This window comes from Phyllostomus hastatus, unplaced genomic scaffold (genome assembly GCF_019186645.2).
Source record: "Phyllostomus hastatus isolate PE091 unplaced genomic scaffold, TTU_PhHast_1.1 phas_contig_477, whole genome shotgun sequence".
NCBI lineage: Eukaryota > Metazoa > Chordata > Mammalia > Chiroptera > Phyllostomidae > Phyllostomus > Phyllostomus hastatus.
Genome location: NW_025333889.1, coordinates 4,405,196 through 4,428,658, shown reverse-complemented (window position 1 = coordinate 4,428,658; position 23,463 = coordinate 4,405,196). Strand labels below are relative to the sequence as shown.

Sequence of the window (23,463 nt, the reverse complement as noted above, 5' to 3'; positions counted from 1 at the left end):
TCACAGTGACAGCGGTGGTCTGTTCGTTGGTGTGCCCAGGATGCCCTGTGCCCCCACCCAGCCCCCCACCGAGTAGAGGGGCACGTGGTGTGAACTTGCATTCCCTGCACCCGTGGGAAGCCACGCTCCCGCTCGGGAGTTCCCAGGTTCGTCCTGGCCGCTCAGGAGCTGGCTTTGCTGCCTACCTCGGCGGCCACGCCTGTCCAGTGCGGTGAGGAACCACCACTTCACAGCCCTGTGGAGCTAAGGGAGGGGACCTAGCACAGGGGCCTGGCCCTCGGCCAGCTCTCAATAAAACGATGACTGCAGGCAGCTGTCATTAATTCCTCGCGGGGCTTGTCAGGATGGAGAGGACTAGCGTGCGAGACGCTGGGCTGTGAGCTGCAGAGCAGGCCGGTGCTGGGTGTTGGCGCCTGGGCGCGGTGAGTCCCGCCGTGCATGCGTCACACGTCTGCCGTCCCCGGCGCTGTGAGAAGAGAGCGGAGCGAGCAGCAGCGAGGTGGCGCTGGGGGAGGTCTTCCTGCCTCTTAACAAACGCTGGCCCCGAAGGGAGGGACTACAGACAGACCCTCATAGACGGTTTGAGTTCCCAGTGCCGGCTCCACGGGGAGGGCTGCGGATGCCACCGAGGTGGCCGCTTTCTAGTCCTGCCAGGGCTTCCGGAGATGGCTCCTGGCCCGCGCCTCCAGCAGGGGCACGGGAAAGCTGCCTCTGCCGAGTCCCCGGGAGGGCAGGCGGTGGCTGGCTCGTGACCCCTCTCTCCCCTGTCTTTCTTGGCCTCGGAGATGTCCCCTCTTTGTGCACACACCGTCTATTCCTGTGCCAAGCTGGTGGCTCCACGCCGGACACCCACAGGGCCGCCCCAGCTGCAGCTGCGGCCCCTTTCTCTGCCTGCAATCTGCACCCCGGGGGTTCGCCTCTGCGTCCAGGCAGGAAACAGGGGTCCAGCCAAAGTGTCCTGCCCAGTGGAAGAAACGGCGGCTCCTCTAACCTGTTCGCAGGCTTGGCCGAGGCCCTTTCTGACGCAGGCTGGGAGTGCGTGGCCGGCTGGAGGGCCTAAAGGACATGTCTCCCAAACCTTCCGGACTCCTCTCAGCCCGAAACCCAGAGCAGAAACCCAAGAAGGAACGTCTCCGAGTGCCTCCCCTCCCCCCCGACACGCGGCCGCCAATCCATAGCCCCTTTGTGCTGGGGCGGCCTTGTCCCTCCAGGGGAGGGGACGGGAACCCTGGTCCCCCTACCCGCCCCGCCCCCACGAGGACAGATTCCTGCCTTGTTCCCTGGCCTTTCTTATCTCCATCCTCGCCCCAGTTTACCTCCTCTTCCTGGGCCCTCCCCGGTCTTTTCGCTTAAGCTTTGTGGCTGCGCCCTTCCTGCCTTCTCTTTCCTTCCTTTCTTTTCTGCGTTCAGACTGTCGCCCTCTTGTCGCCCTCTCGGTGTCTGCCTGCCTGCCCACCCCACCCCCCGGGACTCCCAGCTTGAACGCACCACCCTCCATCGCTCAGTCTCCTCCTGGGGCGCCGGGCGCTGGGCAGCCCGTGGAGGACATTTCATCCCAATTCCCGCACGGAGGCGGCTGTGGTGCCCGCTTAGCTGGCCACCCTCCTGGCCTGGCCCAGAGACATGTTTCCCAAAGTGTTTCCCGTGGAACCCCGGGGTGCCAGGCTCACCTCCTCAGGTGGAAATTCCCCAGACGCGCAGAACTGGGTGGTCAGGCGAGTCTGTGTGCTGTTTCTCTCCGGTTCGTCTCAGACACATGACCGCGTGGAAGGCTCTGGAAAGTTCCACACCGAAGGAGCCTGTTTACTTTGACTGAGACTGACTCCCTGTAACGGAGACTGTCCCTGCGGCCTATTTGTGAGAGCTCGCCTTTCTCAGGTCTCCTTCTCGTTGCCTGGTTTTGCCAGAAGCTCTTCCTCGTGGCGGCTAAAGCTGTCCCCGTGCTGGCCGGCCCCTGGGAAGGCCCCCGGGAAGTGGAAGCACACGGTGTGAGCTGAAGACAGCTCTCTGCTTCCCGGGGCCCAACACTCCTGGTTCCTGCCACTGTAATCCTGGTGGGGGCCTCAGAGGCCATTCACCTTCCCGGGTGCTCCCCACGGACCAGGCCCGTGTCCCCCAGGGTGTGGGGTCAGCCCGGAGGGGAACAGCCTATTGGGGGGTGCACTGAACCCCTTTGTCCAGGACTCGGAACTTTTCGTCCTTGCTGTCACGTTTCCCCCGGAGGGTTTTCAGGCTGCCCCCATGTTACAGAAGGCAGGGGTGGGGGGAGCAAAGGCAAAATACTATTACCGAAAGGAACCACCCCCCAGGTTCATTATGTCCGCCGCCTTATAGGAAAGACATCTCTCATGCCAGAGATTCGTGAAAAGGAAATGTTTATTTAGTGCTATACAGACCTCAGATAGGGACCTAATGTCTTCATCAAAATCCCAAAGTCCCTCAAAACACCCACAAACACACACAGTCCTTCCTTCCCCCTTTGCCCAGTTTGGGGTACCATATCTCAGGAAAAGAAATAGAAGTCTGTGGCTCAGGCAGCCCCCAGTTCTTCCCAGCAATCCGTCTCGGCTGGTAGGCCTCCCTCGGTTCCCGGCACCATCAGCTGTGTTGCTGCAATCTCTGCTAAAGCTGGTGGTGGTTCCCCCTTCTAAAGCTGCGGGGGTCCCCACTCTGGCAAAGCCACGTGGCTCTCCTTTCTATCGCCACAACCGCGTGGTCCCCTCTGCACAATGGCTGTGGGAGTCACCACTCTGGCAAAACCGCGTGGTTCTCCCTTCAATGGCTCCGCGTCTCAGTTTAAATCCCCGTGCCAATGTTTCTCTGCAGCCCCACTTCCAACTCCTCCCACAATCAGCTACACTTTACTGGGCCACCATCCTGAGTCTGGGCAGGCATGGCCCCATGGCATGGAGCCAATCTTCTCCGAGCTCCCATGCAGGCGCTGTAACTTGGGGCGGGGTGGGGGGGGACCTGCCTCCCAGTTCTGTCTTGGTGGGGAAGTTACTTCCATTCCCCTAGCTCAGAGCATGGCCACAGCTATTTAACATATCTATGCAACCAGTTAAAGGCTATAGAGATGTTAAATGACCACACCAGAGGTTAGCTGCAAAGCTGTTGCTATGCAAAACAGCTCTCAATGGCCCTGCTCCTTGTGTCCCTTCCTCCAACCCACACCTGTGGCGGGAAGGGGTGAGCACATCCTAATATTTCCTGGACACCTTGAGTTCTGGACCCCATTCCAAATCCCTATTTGGGCCCCCCCCCCTTGGCTGCACCCTGTTACACCCACACTCCCTGCAGTCCCACAAATCCCCACCCACCCTCACACGGGCCCCCGACCTCTGTCCCTCAAACCTGCACTGGAGAAGCGGGGTGGGGGGGGGGCCTACTTTTGGGACCTTGCCTTTTTGAAAAAACGGTGATAAGGTCTACACTTTACTATCTCACCCACTTTGAAGTAAGTGTCCAGTTCGCCGGCATTAGGTGCGTTCACGTCACCGTGCAGCCATCACCACCTCCGTCTCCAGAGGCTTTCATCCTGCGGAGCTGGGGCTCCGCTCACAGGAACGACGAAATAATAACGCCCCCGCCCCCGTTCCACTCTGTGTCTGTGAGTGTGGCTCTTCCTGGCACCTCGTGCAAGTGGAGTCACACAGTGTCTGTCCACCTGCCAGAGTTTCCTCTCTTTCTAAAGCCGAACCACATTCCGCTGTACACACACACACCACATTTTGTTTATCCATTCACCCGTCGGTGGGCACTTGGGTGGTTTTCCCTTCGGACTGCTGTGAAGAATGCCACTGTGAACGCGTTCGAGGCCCTGCTTTCTTTCGCTCCTTTCGGAGTTGCACCCAGGAGTGGGGTTGCTGGGTAACGCGGCGGCTCTGTGTTCAGGACCACACATTCCTCCTTGTTCCGTGTGACCCCCGGGCATCACCAGCTTGCTGAGGTCTTTGGGGCCTGGCTTCTGCCCCGAAGCCAGTGTGACAGCTGGCACCCTTCCTGGGTTGACCTACAGCTGCCAGCCCGTCCGCCTAATTGTACAGGCATCCACACCCGCTTATCTTTCCCTCAGAAGCCGCACAGGGGCCTGGCTCACCCTGGCAGAGATAACGGGTCAGCCAAGGCCTTCTGTCGGACCAGCTCGAAAATCTCGCTTCCAACGCAAATGAGCGTAGGACCCAGCAATCCCGCTGGATTGGATACACACCCGAGGGAGGTGAAGACGCCGATCTACCCAGAAACGTGTACGTGAGTGTGATTGCAGCGTCGTTCACAGCAACCAAAGGCGAAAACTACTCAGGTGTTTACCGACGACATAAAACAGCGTATTTACACAGCAGGGCCTTTGGGGGCAATGCATACAAAGGAATACAGTGCTGGTTGATATGAGGGTGGGCCTCGGAAACGGGGCACTGCGTGAAAGGGGCAGACACAGAAGGCCGCACATGGGGCGATTCCGTTCACATGACATGCCCAGAAGAGGCAAACACCGAGGAACAGAAAACAAACCAGCAGCCGCTGGGAGGTGGGGCTGGGGAGAGGAGCGTGGGGAATAACCGTACGGATTTCTCCTGGGGGTGGTGCAAATGTTCTGGAATTGAACAGGGAAAATGTTCTGGAATTAAACAGCGATGGTGGCTGCACATCCTTGTGGATGTGCTAAAAACCACTGAATTGTGGAAATTAAACGAGTGAATTTCATGCTCTGCATGTCATGGCGCAATCAAGCTGTCATTTTAAAAAGGAGTCAAGGCCAAGTGAATGTGGCCCACCCCTGAATTGTTTTTAGAGAACCCTGGGCATCCTTGCTTCCTGCGTTAAGGGCTCACAAACCATCGTCGGTAGCACCGGATCCGGCGCTGGTCCCTCTGGGGTTCATACACTCCGCCCGCTCCCTGGAAACCCAGAAGCACCCTGCTTGTTTCCAGACCCCAGACCCCTGCGTCGTCCCTCAGGGTCCTCGCAGCTCGCCCACAGGTCTAGGGGTCCCATCTGCCTCCATCAGCATCTTGCACGGTGCGTCTTCCCGGCGAGCGAGCCGTGCTAGTGAGAGCCACGGCAGCTGGGGCTCGAAAATGCCCTGCAGTGCAAGGGGACGTCACCGAGTGCCAGAGGAGGGCCGCCCGTGGGTGCTGTTGGAGAGCCGGGGAGGGAGGGGGCAGCTCCTTGAGCTCTGGCGTGTAGAGAGGCCACTGCAGAGATCCGGGGTGTGCGGGCGGTGTGTTCCGGGTGGGGGGCATGGCATCGGTCAGCCACGCTGGCTGCAACGGAGCGCATTGGGGAGAAAGGGCCTTCTCTCCCGGCCGACCACGTGAGCCTCACCGCGCCACCAGCCCACAGAGACAGATTTCCGGTGCCTGCAGGCTGTATTTCCCCGTGGGCGGTGGCGCGGTTCCCAGTGGTGCTGGACATGTATCGCTAGGTCGGGGGAAGGGTGAGAGAGATAGTGGAGAAACTGGATTTGATTATTTAGTTTTTTAAGCGGTAAAATACACGTGAAATTGACCATCTTAATTAGGAGCTGCACATTCACATTCTTGGGCAACCATCACTGCCATCCGTCTCCTGAACGCTCTTCTCCTCCCAGACTGAAGCTCTAGCTCACGGAACAGTAACTCCCCCCTCTCTCTCCCCCCTCCCTGGTAACCGCATTCTACTTTCTGTCTCCGTGACTTCTAGGTGCCTCCGTATACAGATCCGTAAATGGAATGGGGCAGGGTCCGTCTTCCGTGCCTGGCTTATTTTAACCTTACCATCATGTTGTCAGGGCTCATCCATACCGTAGCGTGTATCAGGACCTCACTCCTTTTCATTGCGAATTACGCTGTACCGTATAAATATGCCACATCCCATCGAATGGATATGCCACATTCTGCTTACCCATTCATTCATCTGTGGACACGTGGGTTGTTTCCGCCGTTTGGCGATTTTGAACGGATTTGTTTTTTAAAAGTGAGGGGTTCGTACTCGAGCAGCAAGGGAACTCTGGGTGGCAGGAAATCAGACGGACTGGAAGGAGGCCACGGAGTCTGTGAGGAAACGCTGTAACGGCCCAAGTGCGTGGAGGAGGGGGGTGGAGTGGTCAGGAGAAAGCAGAGGACAGAAGGGTAAAGAAGGTCCTGTTGGGCCACGACTGGTGTGGCTTAGTGGGTTGGGGTCATCTGCAAACCAAAAGGTCACCAGTTCGATTCCTCGTCAGGGCACATGCTTGGGTTGTGGGGCCAGGTCCCCAGTTGGGGCATGCGAGAGGGATCCAATTGATATTTCTCTCCCTCTCTCTATCCCTCCCTTTCCCTCTCTCTAGAAAGAAAGCAAGAAAGAAAGAAAAGAAAAGAAAGAAAAAGAGAGGAAAGGGAGAAAGAAAGACAGACCTACTGTGCTGACCCAGACATTCAGGAGTAGAGGGCAGGGCTGGGACCCCCACGTGGGGCATCTGGGGGCTGGAGGGGCAGCCAGCAAAGGCACTGGCTCTGTGGTTAAAACTTGGCCAAGAGGGCAGAGCCTCTCTGCTGTCACTCACACAGAAGTGACCATTCAGACCTGGGGACTGGACGAGCAAGCCAGAGGGCAACGCGTAAAGCCAGAGCGCAGGGGCCAGGCCTGAGTCACAGCCTGGCGCAGGAGCAGGAAGCAGGAGACAGGAGGATGGGAGGAGGGGTTGGTGGGATGCGGGCGAGGAGCCCCCGGGGAGGCTCTGGTTGCTCCGTGTAAAGACAGTGGGTGCGTGGGGCGTGTTCCTGCAGCTCCTCTGGCTCCAGCATCAGGAGGTTCAGTTGATCTTTATTGGCTGAAATGGGGGAAAAAGGTCAACAGGAATATTTCTCATCCTCAAGAAACTGTGGCCCAGTTATGGAGACGAGACGTGGAAACAAACACGCAGTGCAAGACCCACTTGCAATTGCAGCGTGCAGAGCCCAAAGGTGTTTGGAGGAGAGGGGGTGGGTCCCGTCTGATGCGGCGGTCAGGATGCTGCAAAGCAGGAGGTATTCGAGTCATTTTTCAATCAGTGAGGCCAAAGACGCACCGTGTGGGAGAGTGACAAGTGTTCCCTTGCCCTGGCCGTCCCTCATCGATGTCCTTCCTCTGACCCCGCAGGTATGACTCCGGCCGGGACGGCTTCATTGACCTGATGGAGCTGAAGCTGATGATGGAGAAGCTGGGGGCCCCGCAGACCCACCTGGGCCTGAAGAGCATGATCAAGGAGGTGGACGAGGACTTCGACGGCAAGCTCAGCTTCCGTGAGGTACCTGTGACCCGCCATTCCTAGCCCTCGGGGGGAGTGTCCCCGAGAGGACCCTCAAATTTACAGTCCCTTGGAGTACAAATGGCGTTGGCCTCTCTAGAGCGCTGTTTGGGTATTTAACCTACAGTTCTGTTTTTCTAAATAATCTAAGGGGCTGGTGAACCTCAGCTCGGGGGGGGGTGGGGGAGGCCCAGAAAGCAGACTGAAAGGCAGTGTGGGTCGGATAAACCTCATTTAGGTCAAACCATGTACGTACTGAGAAATCTGGAAGGATGGTCCCTGACGTATTCATAGTAGATATTTGTGGGTGCAAAGTTTTGGTGATTTTATAATTTTATACTTTTTATATATGAACACATTTCATTGTTATAGTAAGCATTTAAAAATAGTAAAAAAAAAAAAAAAAAAAGCAACCAAACACAGGGTCTTGCCCTGTGCCTGTAGACACCTCCTCCCCAGCAGTCCAAGAATGGGCCTTTTGGCCCGTGAGCCCTGAAACTGCAGGCAGAATTTTGCAAGTACAGATTTATCCCTGAAAGCACGCCCGTAGATTCACACTTTTTCAGCCCATAGGATGCCCCACGGGTGATAAGACCCTCTCTGTTTTGGGAGAAAAGTCTCAAGGCCAGGTGGTTTCTTCTGCGGTGAGGACGCAGCCCCAGAAGAAAGGGAAGGCCATGCCTTACATGTCTGGGTTTTACTGAGCGGCCTCTAGATGCGTCGGTGTGGCCGGTGGTAGAGTCGCTTGGGGACGATTTCCGGGCGGAAGGCGCGGGGCCCTGGCCCAGCCGCTGCGGTCTGCTCTCAGGAGCATCTCGGCTGGACCCTCAGGAGCGGAGCGTGGAGAGGACTGTCCTTCTTCCTGGCGTCTGCCCTTGGCTATTCCAGAAACTGTGGAGTCCTGGGTCCTGTTTTCTGATGGCGAGACGTCGGCCAAGTCCTGTCTTCCGTCCAGGCTAGACAGGGCTTTGGGTCTCTTCCCTGGGGCTCTGCAGCTGGCCGGCAGCCACGAGTCCCTGCCCGGCTGCCGTGAAACTGGCCTTGCCCCTCACTGCTCACAGATCCCCTCCAGATTCCCCCGTCTCTTCCTCCCCTGAACGGGCAGACCTGGAGACCGTGGTCACGGAACACCTGTGTTGGGCGTGACCCTGGCGACTCGGATAATCTAGTCCAGGCTTCTCATTTCAGAGCCAGGGGCCAGAGGACCACAAAGGTCAGACTGTCCTGGAATCAGGCCCCAGCTCAGGGCTGGGCCTGGGTCGCAGCCTCTGCACCACACAGCCTCCCGTTGTCACTCGCTGAGGCCGCCTCCCCAACTGTCCCTCTGGCTCCCTCCGTTTGGTGCCTGCAGATCATGTGTGCTTGGGGCTGAGCCCTGGCTCTTTCCAACCTGCAGGCCCCTGGGGCGTGGAAGGTAAAAGCTTTGGCGTCGGCAAAGCTTTGGAGGCAGCGCTGGGGAAGGAGCGTCTGTGGCAAAGCTGTGATCTCAGGAACAGAAACCGAGAGGGTGTTGAGAGGTCTGTGCAAGCCACCAGCTGAGCCAGCAGCTGTTTGACCCAAATCCCTCCCCTGCGTTTGACCCAAGGGTCCCCCATACATGTTCCTCCTGGAGTCCACTATGCTTGGTTAGCTTCCGGGAGCTGCTGGCTTGGCCGTTGCCCCCAGATGGTGGACAGCAGAGGCTCGGACAGCTCCAAGGGTTCCATGGTGGGTCTTCAACCCGCCGGAAGAGCTCAGGGACATTCGCATTCAGAGCCCCGTGTGGTCCCACCTCCAGCAGTTGTACCCAGCAGAGCAGGCACGTCCGCCATCACCACGCTGTGCTCGTGTGATAAAAGGGGGCTTGCACTCAGACCCCGGTCTCACACAGGCTGCCAGATTTCAGCACGTCATTTTCCTCCTGAGCCTCAGATTTTCTGTCTTAAAGTGCAGATGCTAACAGCTTTCCCTCAGGCCTGCTGGGAGGACCGAGTTCTCTTTCTGTGCCTGTGTCAGTTAGCACTCCTGGTTGTAAGTGATGGAAAGCGCATGCCAACTAATGTCAGTGTGAAAAATCAAGTAACTGCTGGCTCACACACCTGGGAGATGAGGAGGAAGAAATGCTTTAGGCACAAGAAATCCAGGGTCTTTCTCTGGCCCTGTCCTGACATCTTGGCTGTGCTTTTCCTCTGTGTCCCCCCACCTTCCACACGTGGGGTTGTCGCAAGGCTTGCCCTATGGCTGACAGCAGCTCCAGGTTCAGTGCCCCGGATTAGCAACCCCAGCGAAGAGAGGGCCTCTTTATCCCAGAGTCCATACCAGTCCCAGAGGAAGGCCTCCGATGGACCCTACTAGGGATGCACGCCCACCTCCTGGACCAATCAATGCATTCAGGGGACTGTGATTGGCCAAGTCCAGGTCATGTGCTTCAGGGCACCGTGGTCTACAGCCCCAACATCATCACATGGGATAGGGGTTGCCATGGAGACAAAATCGCTCACTTCTACAGTTCCTCTCTCACAACCTGGCACTTAGTAGGAGCTTCGTAAATGTTCCCTTTCTTTCTTCTTGGGTTAATTCTACCAGGCGAGTCACACCCAAATAAAGCTTTTAATACAGAAGGTAGGTCTCCATTCAGTACCATTTTGCTGCTTTTCCCCAGCATACAAGGGAATTGGGCTTTCTCTTAAGCCATGTCTTTTCCCACTATGAAAACTACTGCGTGCACACTAGCGGCGTTTTAGGAAATGGCGTACGTGGAACCACGCAAAGTGATGACGCACCACAGTGTTTCACAGCCAGGGAACAGTTGTTGACAATGTGAAAAGTGCGGACAAAAGGAGATGACTAAACTGTACGTAAAACATGATTGCTTGCACTTACGGTGTGCGTGCGTGCACAGGCAGGTAGAAGTCGTGCAGGTGGACTGGTGATAGCAGCTCCACCTCCATAGCTCTAGTGGCGAGGAACCCAATTGCAGGCACCCCCGCCTCGGTCAGACAGCAGAACCTTCACCTCCTGCTCTCTTCTCCTTGCGCCCCTCCCTAGTCCCATTACCTCCATCTCCAAGCAGAACTGCTCGGCCAGCCACGAGGTGCTTTTGTGCAAAGGCTGGGCAATGGGTTGCCTGTCTACCTGGGAACTGTGGGTCCCGTTCCCACTTCCCACCGAAGTCTCCCTGAGGTGTGTGTCCCGGCAGCTCTGGCTCTGCTGGGCTGGCCGCTTGGCCACGGCTGGACCCCGGGCAAGTGCAGGTCAGCTGGCTCGGCGGGTGGCTGTTCCTGGAAGAAGAACTCGGTGTGGGGTGGCCGTTGCTACCACGTGGGCCAGATGAGAGCTGGAGAGGGAACTCCGCCGCCAGTTGCGAGAGCATTTCCAGCCCCAAGGGGCTGTGCGTGGGCCTTGGGTTTGTTCGGGACACCCTTGTATACAACGACTGCCTCCTTTTTGCTGAAGCCGAGTTTGTTTCTGTTACTTACAATCTAAGGGCTCTAACTAATAATACGTGGGACATGTTCGCATCTCTAGTGAGAGCCATGAAATTAAACATTTCCTAAACGTACCAGAAGCATCTGATAGGTGGTTTCTGAAATTGCTCGTAGCGTTGTCGGTTTTCGCCCTGTTTCTTTGTTTTCAGCTCCTCCATCGCTGCCCGCTCTTTGCTCACGGTCACGGCTAGGACACGTTCCAATCCCCCACCATGCACCAGTCCCGGGGGACTATAAATAGGAAGACACGGCTGGGCAGTTGGAGAAATGATCACTCAAGGGTTGGTGATTGTAATAAAACTAAATGGGAATGGCTGGCATGCTTTGTGGAAGGCTGAACACGTTCAAGTTGAACTGGCTGGGGTGGCGGGCCCCGAAGTTAAAGTGACAGGCTCCCGCCGGTCACCTCTGCCGAGCTGGCAGAGTGAACACAGGAGGCCAGGCCGGGGTCTGCTCTGGGGAAAGCTCCACGAGGGACCCCAGAAGCCGTTCTGTAAACACAGAGGAACATTGTCATCTCCGCTATGGGTGTGACAGACCCCCCTCCCCCACAGTCACCTGGGTTGTTGCTAGGCTGCGGGTCGTGGTCTCTCTTTCCTGGGCTGCCTCCCTGAGCTCCCGGGAACGGGAACGGCAGGTATGGAGAGTGGACCTGCTTTTGTGTTTGCCTTACAGAGCAACGCATGTGTGAGGGGGGTGGGGGATGGGGGCGGCTTCTGTAACTAAATGCTGGAAACACAGGCAGTGCCCCCAAGGGACGGAACTTCGCTGCCTCCCTCCACGTCACGGTCCCGTTCGCAGCACCGAGTCTTCTTTGCTGCTCCAGTCTCTTCTGCGACAGCCCGACCACAGTGGCCCCCACATGCCCCTCGGGGGCCCCGCCTTCTTCAGCAGCTCGTGTTCTTTGACTTTTCATAGCCAAAATATGTATGTGTTTCTTTAAAAAAAATAGTTAAATACATTCCTTTTATACAAGGTGTGGCAAAAGCAGAAATGCAGTTACTCATAGGAAAAGTAATACAGTCGTCAATAGCAGAGTGAACTGTTTCGCGTACTCACAACCGAAAAACCACTTTTGTCCCGCCCTGTACCTGAACTTGAGTCTCAGACACAGAAAGTGAAACACCGAAGTGTCTTTATATTCAGCAGCATTGGATAGAGCCAGCGGCGTATCTACCTTTAATATAAGCATGCTTAATGTTTTCCGAGATGCCTTTGGAGCCCGAGTGCCGGCCCCCACAGTCTGCGGCGAGCGGAGTCTCTCTCTGCCGGCCTCTAGTGAGAGAGCGGGAAGCTGCAGGCGGGTGAACGTGGCATCGCTGCCCAGCCAGCCAGTGGCCTGCACAGCGCAGGCCAACCCTGCGCGTCCTTGAGCATCTTGCTTCATCCCTTTCTTTGCATCGGGCAGTGCCCCCAGGGGAGCCGGAACCCCCACACAGGAATTACAGAGAAAGCTTTATGAGCAAGGTGTGGGAGGGGTTGGTTGGAGGCGGAGACTGGGACGTAACGAAGACCACTTCCCTCCGGAGATGAAGAGTTTTGGTGGTCAAAGATTCCCCCGGCGGCGTCTGGAGAACCTGCTGAAGGCGTTTTACCTCCCGCTCTGCGTTCGCTGGTTCGTGTTCTTTTCTCCTGGGAAGCCGCTCTCTAGAGAAGATGGTCATGAAGAACACCCCAAACCCGGACATCTCCCTGTGTTTAGGGAGCACCTGAAAACCTGGAGAAGCCTCTTTGTGTGTTGACTCGGAACGCGTAATCCATACTCTTTCCCAGGGGAAAAGTAAATTCTGGAAGTTGGACAGCAGTTGTTGGACAAACGAATTCCCCAAAGTTCTTTCAAGGAGAGAAGCGAAAAGCCATACAGCTGACCTGGGGGAGGAAGATGGAGGACGGGGAGGAGCCACCTTCTCACCTGGGCCCGTTTGCTCGTATTTAAATGTGTTCCGTGGAGGCCTCAGGGCCTGCTGGCTTTGGGGGTGAACTCATTCAGGTCACGCTTCGGGTCCGGAGGGAGAAGACGGATTGTTCAGTAATGACGTGGGGGTTACTAGCTAACCGTTGGGAGGGAAATAAGGTTAATGATCAACATCACATGACCGAGCAGAATAAATCTCAGAGATTAAATATTTACATGTTAAAAAAAAAGAAATCATACAAACAGTAGACAAAACCATAGGCAATTGTTTCTATAACCTTGGTGGTGAGGAGGGTTTTTCTAAGCGTCGCACTGGTGAGAAAAAAATAAGAAGACTGATAGATTTTATGTAAAAATTTTTGAAGTCAGAAAGTACTGTAGACAAAGGAAGAGAGACAGAGTTAAAGTACTTGAAACATATCCATAAAGATTTCAGGCCCTGGCTGGCGTAGCTCAGTGGATTGAGCGTGGGCTGCAAACCAAAGTGTCACAGGTTCAATTCTCAGTCAGGGCACATGCCTGGGTTGCAGGCTGTGGCCCCCAGCAACCGCACATTGATGTTTCTCTCTCTCTCTCTCTCCCCCTTCCTTCCCTCTCTATAAATAAATTAAAAAATCTTAAAAAAATAAATAAAATCTTTAAAAATTTTTGAAAAAAGATTTCTTGGAAAACACTAAAAAGGGTAAACGATCTGATGGAAAATGGGACACAAATGGAAACTGGGAATGCTTGAAAACGTCAAAATCTGAAATTATGTCATTTAAAAAAAATAGTACATACAGGTCCTGCTGGACTTTTTCCCCACAGCTATGAAGTAAGGCATTGCCAATGTTTTGCTTTGATAAATAATGAGTCTGAAAGGATTGTGTAGGTTTTTTGGGAGAATAGATTCCCAGCAGTGGACTGACGGTCGGAAGGGTGAAAGCATGTCACCGTGGGTAAATATTTCCAAAGGGTCCCCCCAAGCATTTGAAGTAAAGTTTATACTCTCGTCCACCAGATATCCGGGCGCCCACTCCCCTACATCCCCGTGGGAAAAGGGGCACGTGTGCATTTCTGACAGTGTGATAAGGAAAAAATAGAATGGGCACACACACACATTTCCACGCTTTTCTGTAGGCTTAGCAGGAAGGACGCTGGTGGGGGCCGAGGGGACGGCTGTCGGCCTCTCAGCGGTGTTGCCCTCTCCCCGCAGTTCCTGCTCATATTCCACAAGGCCGCTGCGGGCGAGCTGCAGGAGGAAAGCGGGCTGCTGGCCCTGGCAAAGCTGTCCGAGATCGACGTGGCCCTGGAGGGCGTCAAAGGTGCCAAGGACTTCTTTGAAGCCAAGGTAGGTGGCTCCTTCCTGGGGCGGACCGTCGCTCCCTCCCTCCACCCTGCCCAGTGGGAGGCCCCAGGTAGTGACTGTCTCGTCAGCTCCCTCAGGGCAAGACCAGGTGTGACTGCAGCAGAGGGGAGTGTGTCTGCGTGTGGTCTCTGCAGATTAAAGACCCAACAGGGAAACAGCCGAATGGTAGATACCTCGGACCCTGGTTTCAGATTCAAGCGGGTTTGCTGGTACAACACTCCCCGACCGAGTCTTTTTAAAAATTTTTCTAAAACATCCTCACGCTAGCATATGTTTGTTGATTTTTGATGCAGGACAGAGCAGGGTGAGAGGGAGGGGAAGAGAGAGAAAAACATACATGTGAGAGAGAAATATCGATCAGTTGCCTCTGTCAGTTTCCCGACCAGGGATTGAACCTGCAACCTAGATATGTGCCCAGACCGGGAGTTGAACCTGAGCCTTTTGGTGCATAAGACGACGCTCCAACCAACGGGGCCACCCAGCCGGGGCCCAGACCGACTCTTGCTCCAGACTCCCCTGGAGAACTCCCCCCGCCCCAAACCGCAGCTGAGTTACTTGGACGGCCACCTCCGTGTCTGTATCCTATACACGCCCGTGTGTGACCAAGTGAATAGCGGGGCCAGAGGAGGGAGCCTTGGCGCTTGCCCCAAATTCGCTCCCCGGACAGTGGCTGGGCGTCGGGGCGGAGTCTGCAGGGAATGGTGTTGGGTCTCTTCCAAGTGCCTCTGCCCATTCTCGAGTTCACCCACCCCCCTGAGCGTCTGTCGAGAGCCCGCCCCTTGCTGGGCGCTGCCACCTTCACCCCTGCGGAGCCCACCTGCAGACAGAGAGATCAGGAGAGCCCTCCCAGCACCCTGTCCACCACAGCACTGGGGTGCAGTGGGTGAGGCTGCCTGGTTTCAGGTGGTTTTACCCGTCTGTGCCTCAGTTTCCTCACCTGTACAATGGGGGCGATGATGGGTTGCCATGAGGATTACGTGAGATCACACCTACAGAAAGTGTTGCGCCAGTGCCTGGCTCAGCGTGACCACCCCACGGGTGAGTGGTCACGGTGATGGGACTCTTTCCCATTCCCGCAGGGGCCGGCCTCTTGTGTGGTTTTGGGTTATTCCCGTAGTCTGCCCAGAGACGAAGTGTCCCGGCTGACACCTTCCAACCCGCTCGGGCCCCTGAGCCCGACTCTCTTCTCACTTCTGCATGACGGCGCTCACGGAAGCAGCCCGTCATCGTTGTGCCAACATGGGAGCTGAGTCACGGACCCCGAGGCCCGAATTCCTGCCCCCGTCCTCCGACAGCTCCGGGGGCGGCCGGCCACTTGCTGCGTCTCTGACACCAGCCTTGTGTGGCCAGCCCTGGCGGGGTTTGGCCCTCCCTTCGTGAGGCTCCATCGACTAACCCAGTTCCCCCGGTCATGCCAGCACCACGTCAGCTCAGGAGACACGGGGGTGGCAGACAAGACTCTTGCCCCCTCCCCCCCCCCAGAACGCACACGCAGGCTAGTGAGGACCAAAAACTGTCAGCTTGGATGCAGGGAGTAGAGAGGAGGCAGGGGCGCCTTCAGGTGGGACGGGTCCTTCCCAGTCATTGATGTCTTGTGATGCCTCGGGCAGGGGCCTGGGACGGAGACCCAGCCTAGCAGGACGCCGTTCCCCGCTCCCTGCCGCAGCGCCGCGTGCCCAGTGCAAGGTCTCCGGGAGCGTCTCATCTGGGCAGTCAGACCTTTTATAAACCTGTTCCGGTCCCTTCTCCAGCCTCGTTCTCCCCTGTGCACGTTTCTTCAAACCCTGCCGCGCTTCTCACGGTGGGGCCCCAGGGCCGGCTGCCGCCCCTGCCTGGGAGGCCCCACCCAAACGCCTCTTCCTAGAAAACGCGACTGGGTCTCTAAGGCCCGCGGTCGAGGGTTGCCTCCTCTCGGCTGCTTCCCCCGGTTCTGCCGGTCAGGAAAGTCTGTCCTCTCCCGCGTGCCTCTGTCAGGAGTGGAAGTGCTATTACGGTTTGTTCAAGGCTTCTGGGACACTTTTGGTCAGTGTGTAAAGCGACCTGACTCTCTGGAGCGTGGCTGGGGGCTAGCTGTTCACATTTCCCAGCCTGCGCCTCCGGAGGTCTGCCCCAGGATTAGCCTCTGGAGGCGCTCGCGCCGATGCACGTGGTGGGGACACAGACCAGGGTTTTGTGCGGCTCTGTTGGTGACAGAGAAAAAATTGGAAGCGATGAAAACTTCCAGCACCAGGGAGCTGAATCCATCTGTTACACCCCCGTATTTGCACGCCCCACAGACACGCGTGTGCATGGACAGATGTCCGACAGGAATTAAGCAAAAACTGTTGGAGGCCCTATTTTGTGAATATTAAATACACCCCGGGTAATTATACACCAAAGGATGAATCATAACGTACGTCTGAGGGACCTTTAAAATATGTTTCTAGTGTCTGATCATTGTGTGGGTTACTTTTATAACCAGGAGAAGAGATGAAAAGAAAAACAATGAAAAAAAATGTGAACTTGTTAGGTTTATATGTCTGCTTCCCCACCGAGACTCAAAGGCAGAGTAGGTGTGTTATCTTCGTAATTACAGTGCCTGGCGTGTAATGGCCCTCAATAAACATTTGCATGAATGACAAATAGAAGGAATCTCCCTTGAATTTGGGGGAGGGCCGTGAAGGAGCTGACGTCTGCAACAGACGTCCAGAGATGAATGGGGACTCACCTTGTAATCAAGGGAGGGAGGCGTTCCTTCCTGCCAGGAGAACCGTGGGAACCGCAGCAGAAGCAAAGGCTCCAGGGCACGGAGGCAAGGAGAGTTTGGAGGCTGGCCCCTGTCCACAGTGGACGCAGCTGGACGCAACTGGACAGGGAGTTCTGGCCTTCCCCAGCTTGCTGACCACCAGAACCATCTGCAGACCAGCCTCCCAGGTCCTTCTCGGGTCTACCGAGTGTGTCTCCAGGGTGGGGCCTAGGAAACGTGGACTCGAATGAGCTCCGCAGGTGGCTCCGTGCAGAGCCAGGCCTGGAAAGCACAGAGGCAGGTGCAGGTGCAGGTGCAGGTGCAGGGTTGGGCGGGGGCAGCCCTCGGAGGGGACTGAGCGGGGCGCTGACGTGGTCAGTGGTGGCCACTACGAAGACCAGATTGTGGAGAAGGAAGGAATCAGAGGTACAAGGAAACCCCGGAGAAGATGCAATTCTGGAGGACAGGGGCGTTCTTAAGAAGAGATTAACCCAGCTGAGGCCAGACCGCACGCAGGTCTTGGGACTAGCGAGTGGGTCAGTGGAGAGTTCTGAGAGACCGGGTTGACTGTGGAGGGCAGGTTGCAGCAGGGTGAGAGGTGAGCGGGACCTGGGAGGAAGAGCCCCGGTGGCTGACGCTTCTCTCTAGAAGGTCGGCCTTCTAGAAGAGGTGGCCTCTAGAAGAGGCGGCCCGGACTGAGTGGGGATGGCAGGGAAGAACTTTGGCGTGGTGTTTTTAGCCTAGACGTGATAGATGTGGGGGTGTTTTTAGGTTACAGGGAAGGGTCCAGGGAGAAGGGAACACGAAAACGGTGTCAGCCCATCATCGGTTAGGATTTCCACCTGACAGACAGGATGCTGTTGCATCAGGAAAGAGGTGGGCTCTTGTGGTGGTGAAGAGGAGGAGGGTCCCAAGCGAAGGAGTTGCAAGGGCCCCTGACCCTCCGCCTGGGCCCCTGACCCTCCGCCGGCCTGGCTGCGAACAGGTGGGCAGGCGGGTGGTTCACGAACTGTGGGTGTGGCCGATGGGCCAGACCCCTACCCGCTGAGCCCTCCGGAGGGAGGTGGTGGTGTCTCACTCCACAGACGAGGAAACTGAGGCTGAGATAGTTGTTTGTTGGTAAATGTTTAGCATTTGGCTCTCTGACCAAATGCCTAAGTTAATTACAAATTTTACAGATACAAAGAATCTGTAGTGCGCCATTTAAAAATGTAAAATACTCACATACACCACTTTGATGGCCAATTCCCCGTAGCCTGCTGGTTCTCAGAGAACGGCTCCTCGCCCTCTGCTAGACTTTTGTGCCTGCAGCCAGCCTGTGGTGACAACCGGCGAAACAATGGCGTTCCCACGGGGGCCTCGGCTGACATTGTGCTCAAGTCGGTTTATAAGAAACAAGGGAAAGGGCACATCTCAGAACTTCACTCGCTCCTCAGCGACGTGACCAACTTCTTGGCTGAATTTGATAATAGTTTTCAAACACTGGCAGAACATTCTCTCCATTTTTTGGGGGGGGAGCTATCCATAACGTCAAGGCTACAGACACTACCCGTTTTTAAAATTTAATAAGCATTTTTAACACTTCCCCATCGGTTTCTTAAGAAAAGATTGTCTGGACAGTCAACCAAGCAATAAACCAAGCCCTGACTCGAGGCCCTAGGCGGTTTCCCGTGTGGACGCTCTCACGAGCGCCACCTGCAGGGCGCCTGCGGGCGGGTCCGAGAACATTGCCAGTAGCCCATCGTCCTGGAGGGTTCCCACCCGAGAGACAGAACACCGGCGAAAATCTCAGAAGCACAGCTCACAGTAAAATGTCGTACAAGAGTCAAATGTTGTAACGACTTTTTTAGCATTTATTACCTTTTGCTTTTAATATAATTTATTGTAAATTCCTATGATTTTATTTTTAATAATGGCTGTCGTTCATAACCAGCCCATAAAATTCCCGCAAATCGAACCATCGGCTTGCCGGCTGGAGCCAATTGTCCCAGCACGTGTCTGGGCCCGGAGACGCGGGACCCTGCCCAGGGTCTCGCACCCTGCCCGCCCTGAGGCACAGGGAGAGGGAAGGATGAAACTTGTGGGGGAGGGGTCCAGAGAGGAGGGGCTGCATTTCTCTGTTTGGTAAATAGGGGGGGAGGGCTGCTGAGAGTGGCAGTTCCCGGGGGAGCGTGGTGGGGAAAGATGCGGCAGAGGCCGAGCCCTATCCGAGGCCCCGCCCAAACCGGAAATCTTCCCCTCCCAGTGGATCCAGACACCATCCTTGTGAGACTTCTGAAGACAGAACGTGTTTTCAGCCTGCCGGCAGGAACAGACCAAATCTGTGACCCACCCCCCCAGGGTGGGGCCCGGCAGGATGGGAAGAGGAGTGAGTGAGTGAGGACAGAAGTGCAGGTGCTGGGAATTCAAGGTCCCAAGGTGTTGCTCAAAGATTGGCCAGGTGTCCATGCCAGGCTGGAACATAAACCCAGGTGAGGCTGCGCACCTGGGACCAGGAACTCAAACCTGGAACAGGGGGTTCTGCACGCACTGCACCCTGGGTGGGCCGGGTAAATAGCGAACTCCAACTCGGCCTTGTTGCCGTCCATCGTCAAGGAAGAGCAGGCAAGGAGGAGAGGGGCAAGGGCTAGAGGAGGGGAGCTGGCGGCACAAAGTTGCAGCCAGACGGTAAGAAGCGTTGAGCAGGCCCTGAGCTGGTGTCTGGGGACCTGGACGTAGGGAGCCGGCAGTGTGAACCTGGGGGCCAGAGGGGAGAAGTTGGGGAGCCAGGGCAGAGGCGCAAGTGCCTCAGAAATTCCTGGGAAATTTGGAAAATACAATTTCCTGGTCTGATTCCGAAAAGGCAAACACACACAACACGTCCTGGTGATGTTTTCAGAGTTACCTGTCTTCAGAAACAGACCCCAGTGGAGTGCAGAGAGAATGTAGGAAAAGGGACACAAGGATTTCTCACTGTGTTGCAAGAATCTGCTTTGGGCTACAAAGAATGGAATGGAATGGAGATCTGAGTGGACTCAATAGCATGGCAGGAAATGGTAACTCTCTGCGCCAGCACTGCAGAGAAGTGGACCAGAGACCGGACTAGCGAGACGCCCAGCCCAGAGCAGCCAGTGATGGGGAAACCAGAGAAACTGAGAGATGGTGGATACCCACCAGGGCAGTTAAAAATGAGAGATTGTGATACATCAATTTAAAATCGTAAAAAAAAAACCTTAACAAAGGGGATGCTTTTCTACACATTTAAGACAATAAATAGAAAACGTGATGAATTATAAAGACATTGAAAAAGATGACATATTACCTTTCCTCTCAGAAGCCAGTGTGATTCCAATAACAAAAATCAAAAATAGCAGATCGGAAATTTTTTTCTATCAACCGAGTAAATATTGCTGTATCTGAAAACATTAAGAAATGGAATGCAGGTATAACATTTGAAATTTATGTTGAGACCGCAAGGATAACTTTTCAAATGTTGATGTCATAGGTAAAGCAAATGAGAAAAATGTGATCATTTCAGGCAGGTCTCTCAGAGACATTTGGTGAAGTTCAACGTTCGCATAACACACGTTAAAATAAAACAACATTCTTCAACACGATAGAAGAATATTTCGTTTCCTTATAAATGCCAAGGCATCCTGTAAAGCAGTGATATTAAATCACGTAGTACAGGCACAGGAAATACACAAACCAGTTAGTAGAACAGGACAGACAATAATAAAAACAGATCTCCTTCATGTGGGAATTGGATACATGAAAATATCGTTTTCAAATTGGTGGAAAATAATGGGTTTTAAGGCAGCTGCCTATCCACTTGGGAAAATGAAGCAAAGCCCGCACTAAATAGTTCCTCCCTGAAACAAGCTGCAGGTGAGTTCGACAGCTGACGGTGTGACCAGAACCGTGGAGGTGTGAGGACAGCCCGGGCCGGTGCGGCTCCGTTGGTTGGCTGGACGTCATCCCACAAAGGGAAAGGCCTTGGGTTTGGTTCTCGGTCCTGGCTCACGCCTGGGGTCCAGGTTTGGTCCAGGCTGGGAGCAGACAAGAGGCAACCGATCTCTCTCTCTCTCACACATCGATGTTTCTCTCCCTTGCTCCCCTTAACCTCTCTTAACAACAACAAAAAGTCTGTCCTCGGGGGAGGATGAAAAAAACTATGAAGGGAAAATACAGAAAAATGGGTTTAGAACCTTGGGGGTCTAGAAGATCCTCTTACACACGACAAAAATCCAAAAACCAGAAAGGAAATGCCTGGAAAATTGATGGCATCAAAATGTAAGAATATTTGTATGGCTGAAGCTACCTTGAAGTTAAAAGACAAAAAAACTGGGAGAAAGTAACTGAAAAATGTAATAAGGGATTAATACCTAAGTTAGGTAAGGTAAAACAACAGCTGAATAGAAAAATGGGCGAGGGATACAAATGAGTAATTCACCAAAGAGGAAATAAAAGGTGCCAATTTTTTTTCTCCCTATCAGATTGGCAAGTAGGGAAAAGGTTAATTATAAGCATCATCAGCCAGGCTGTGGGGGAAGTGAGACCTGGTGTTCCGTGCTGGTGGGAGAGTAAATGGGAACAGCTGCTTGGCAGAGCGATTTAGCAGCCCTAATTAAATGAGGTATACGCCCACTGTGTTTGCAGAGTTTACCAAATTGATGAGACACAGAGAGAAAAAAAACAATCAGTTCTAGAACAGAGGATTTTGAGAGGAATTTATCGGCTTTGGTATCATTGAAGATAATATTTTTTTACATGGCACCAACTCCCATTCACAAAAACCAACCACCACCACTACCACAACAACAAAAAAACGTGGAATATTTGGAAGTTAAGTTTAGGATGGTCTGCTTAGAGAAAAACTGAAAATGTTATTGGGTGCCATAAAAACCGTATTGAACAAAAACGGAGGCATTCATTCAGGGGAAACTTGAAGTGAAGAAATCCCTTTGCCACAGGGGGTGGCTGCAGTCCCAATCAAAACCCCAGCAGGGAGGTAATTTTGTTCCTGTTGTCCCTAGAACTAAACAATGCTGTTGTGAAATGAAGGAGGAGAAACCAGAAGTGGGTAATAGGTGGGGGTGTTGAACAGCAGTATCCTGGAAAAGGCGAGACACGTGGGAGCGTGGGAAGACCGACCCACGACAGCAAATAAAGCGATGGCGTCCTGGCTGCTACCAGGCAAAGCCCGGGGAGACCGCGGGGAAGGAGTGGTTGCTGGGGGCTCCGTCTCCGCGGTTCCCTTCCGCCCTCTCATTGTGTCGGCCGCTTTCGGCCCTTTCCCTGCAGGTCTACGCCCTGTCCTCGGCCAGCAAATTTGAAGCCGAGCTGAAAGCCGAGCAGGAAGAGCGGAAGCGGGAGGAGGAGAAGAGGAGACTCCGCCGGGCAGCCTTCCGGGAGCTCAAGGCCGCGTTCAGCGCGTAGTCGGGAGACCTGGACCTCCGTCCACAGCTGTGCCTCGCCGATGCCCCGGGGAGAGCTGGCCGGGCATCCTCACCTCAACTGACCCCTCGCCCCGACCCCAACCAGCCTCCACACCCCGTCCAGCGAACTCCTTAGCCTCATTGGGGCAGCAGGGGGCGCTCTCACCCCCCGGGTGGCAGTCCCTCCGGGAGGGTCCTGGCCCAGCCAGCGGCTCTCCTTGCCTCTCTCTCTCCCGCCCACCTTCCTCTACCCTTCTCTACTCGGCCACGTGTACCTTTTCTTTGCTTCTTTACCGTCCACATCAAAGAGTGGAAATTGATGGTATGGATACCTCTTTCTTGGGTGGTCCTTACAGGAGACAGTCCTTGGGGGCTGTGAGGTTAAGGCTGCCCATTTTCTCGGGAAATGCTCTCTCCTGCCCTCTGTTTCCCATCCTGCCATCCCGTTCTCCTTCTCAGCCGATTCTGCCCGCCACCTTTGCATCTTCGCCGTCCTTGATGGCGGTGGTCAGGTGTAAGGCAGGCCAGGCTGGACCAGCGCCTGTCCCCTCTCCAGCGGGGGGCGTGGCATGCTACAGAGATGACACAAAATAGGGAAAAGATAAGTTCTGTTCCTTCCCCATCACCCTTCCGCTGTCCCCTAGCACTCTTCCCCCCCCCCCAGGGCCACCCTCCTCACCCCCTTCACTCACGTCACCCCATTTCAGCCCTTTTCCTACTCTCAAATGCTGTGCTTCTTCCCTGTAATAGTGAAGGAATAGTCAGAAGTCATATTAATGAGTAGAGGAATTCCCGCTAACGCTGACTCTATGCAAATTGTATTACAGCAGACCCCTGACATTCCCGGGTGACAAACCTAGAGCCTTTTAAAGTCCCAAAGGTCATGTCCATCCATCCCCACCGTGGAGAAAGTGTCTGACAGCGGCCGCAAGGCGGTGAAGCTGTTCTTACCTCCAGCGCACATTTTTATATGTTGTGAGCTCTCGGGCTCGCACACAAATGCCAGGGGTTTGTTGCCTTTTTATCAAATAATTCCTAGTGTCGTATTTATTCTCTGGCGCAACTGCTGTCTTTACAATTAAGAGAACGTCTGCATTTTTACCTTGTAGCGATTCCTTTTCAAATAAACTGTGCACATAGACTCTGGCGTCACATCCTCATGCTTCTAGTCTTCTTTCGGGGCCATGTCCAGCCCAGGCTCCTGTTGGCCGCCGAGTCCCTGGGGTCGAGCTGGAAGTGGTAACAGAGGGTTGGGTTTCACTCCAGGGCGTCTGAGAACGGAGGTTGTCCGTCAGCTGGTCTTCCCTGTCCCTTGGTCGGGGGTTCCCTGTCCCCTGGTCGGGGG

The 23,463-nt window shown here is 54.9% G+C and overlaps 1 protein-coding gene across 1 annotated transcript in view; it reads left to right on the top strand.

Annotated features, from left to right (window-relative positions):
- Positions 1-23,259, top strand: part of EFHD1 (EF-hand domain family member D1) — a 39,604-nt gene extending 16,345 nt beyond the window's left edge. Inside the window, exons 2-4 of the mRNA XM_045845859.1 lie at positions 7,099-7,246; positions 13,824-13,958; positions 21,985-23,259. Of these exons, the coding sequence (XP_045701815.1) occupies positions 7,099-7,246; positions 13,824-13,958; positions 21,985-22,119 (418 nt within the window). The 3' untranslated portion in view covers positions 22,120-23,259. The remainder of the gene's footprint in view (positions 1-7,098; positions 7,247-13,823; positions 13,959-21,984) is intronic.
- Positions 23,260-23,463: the final 204 nt, after the last annotated feature.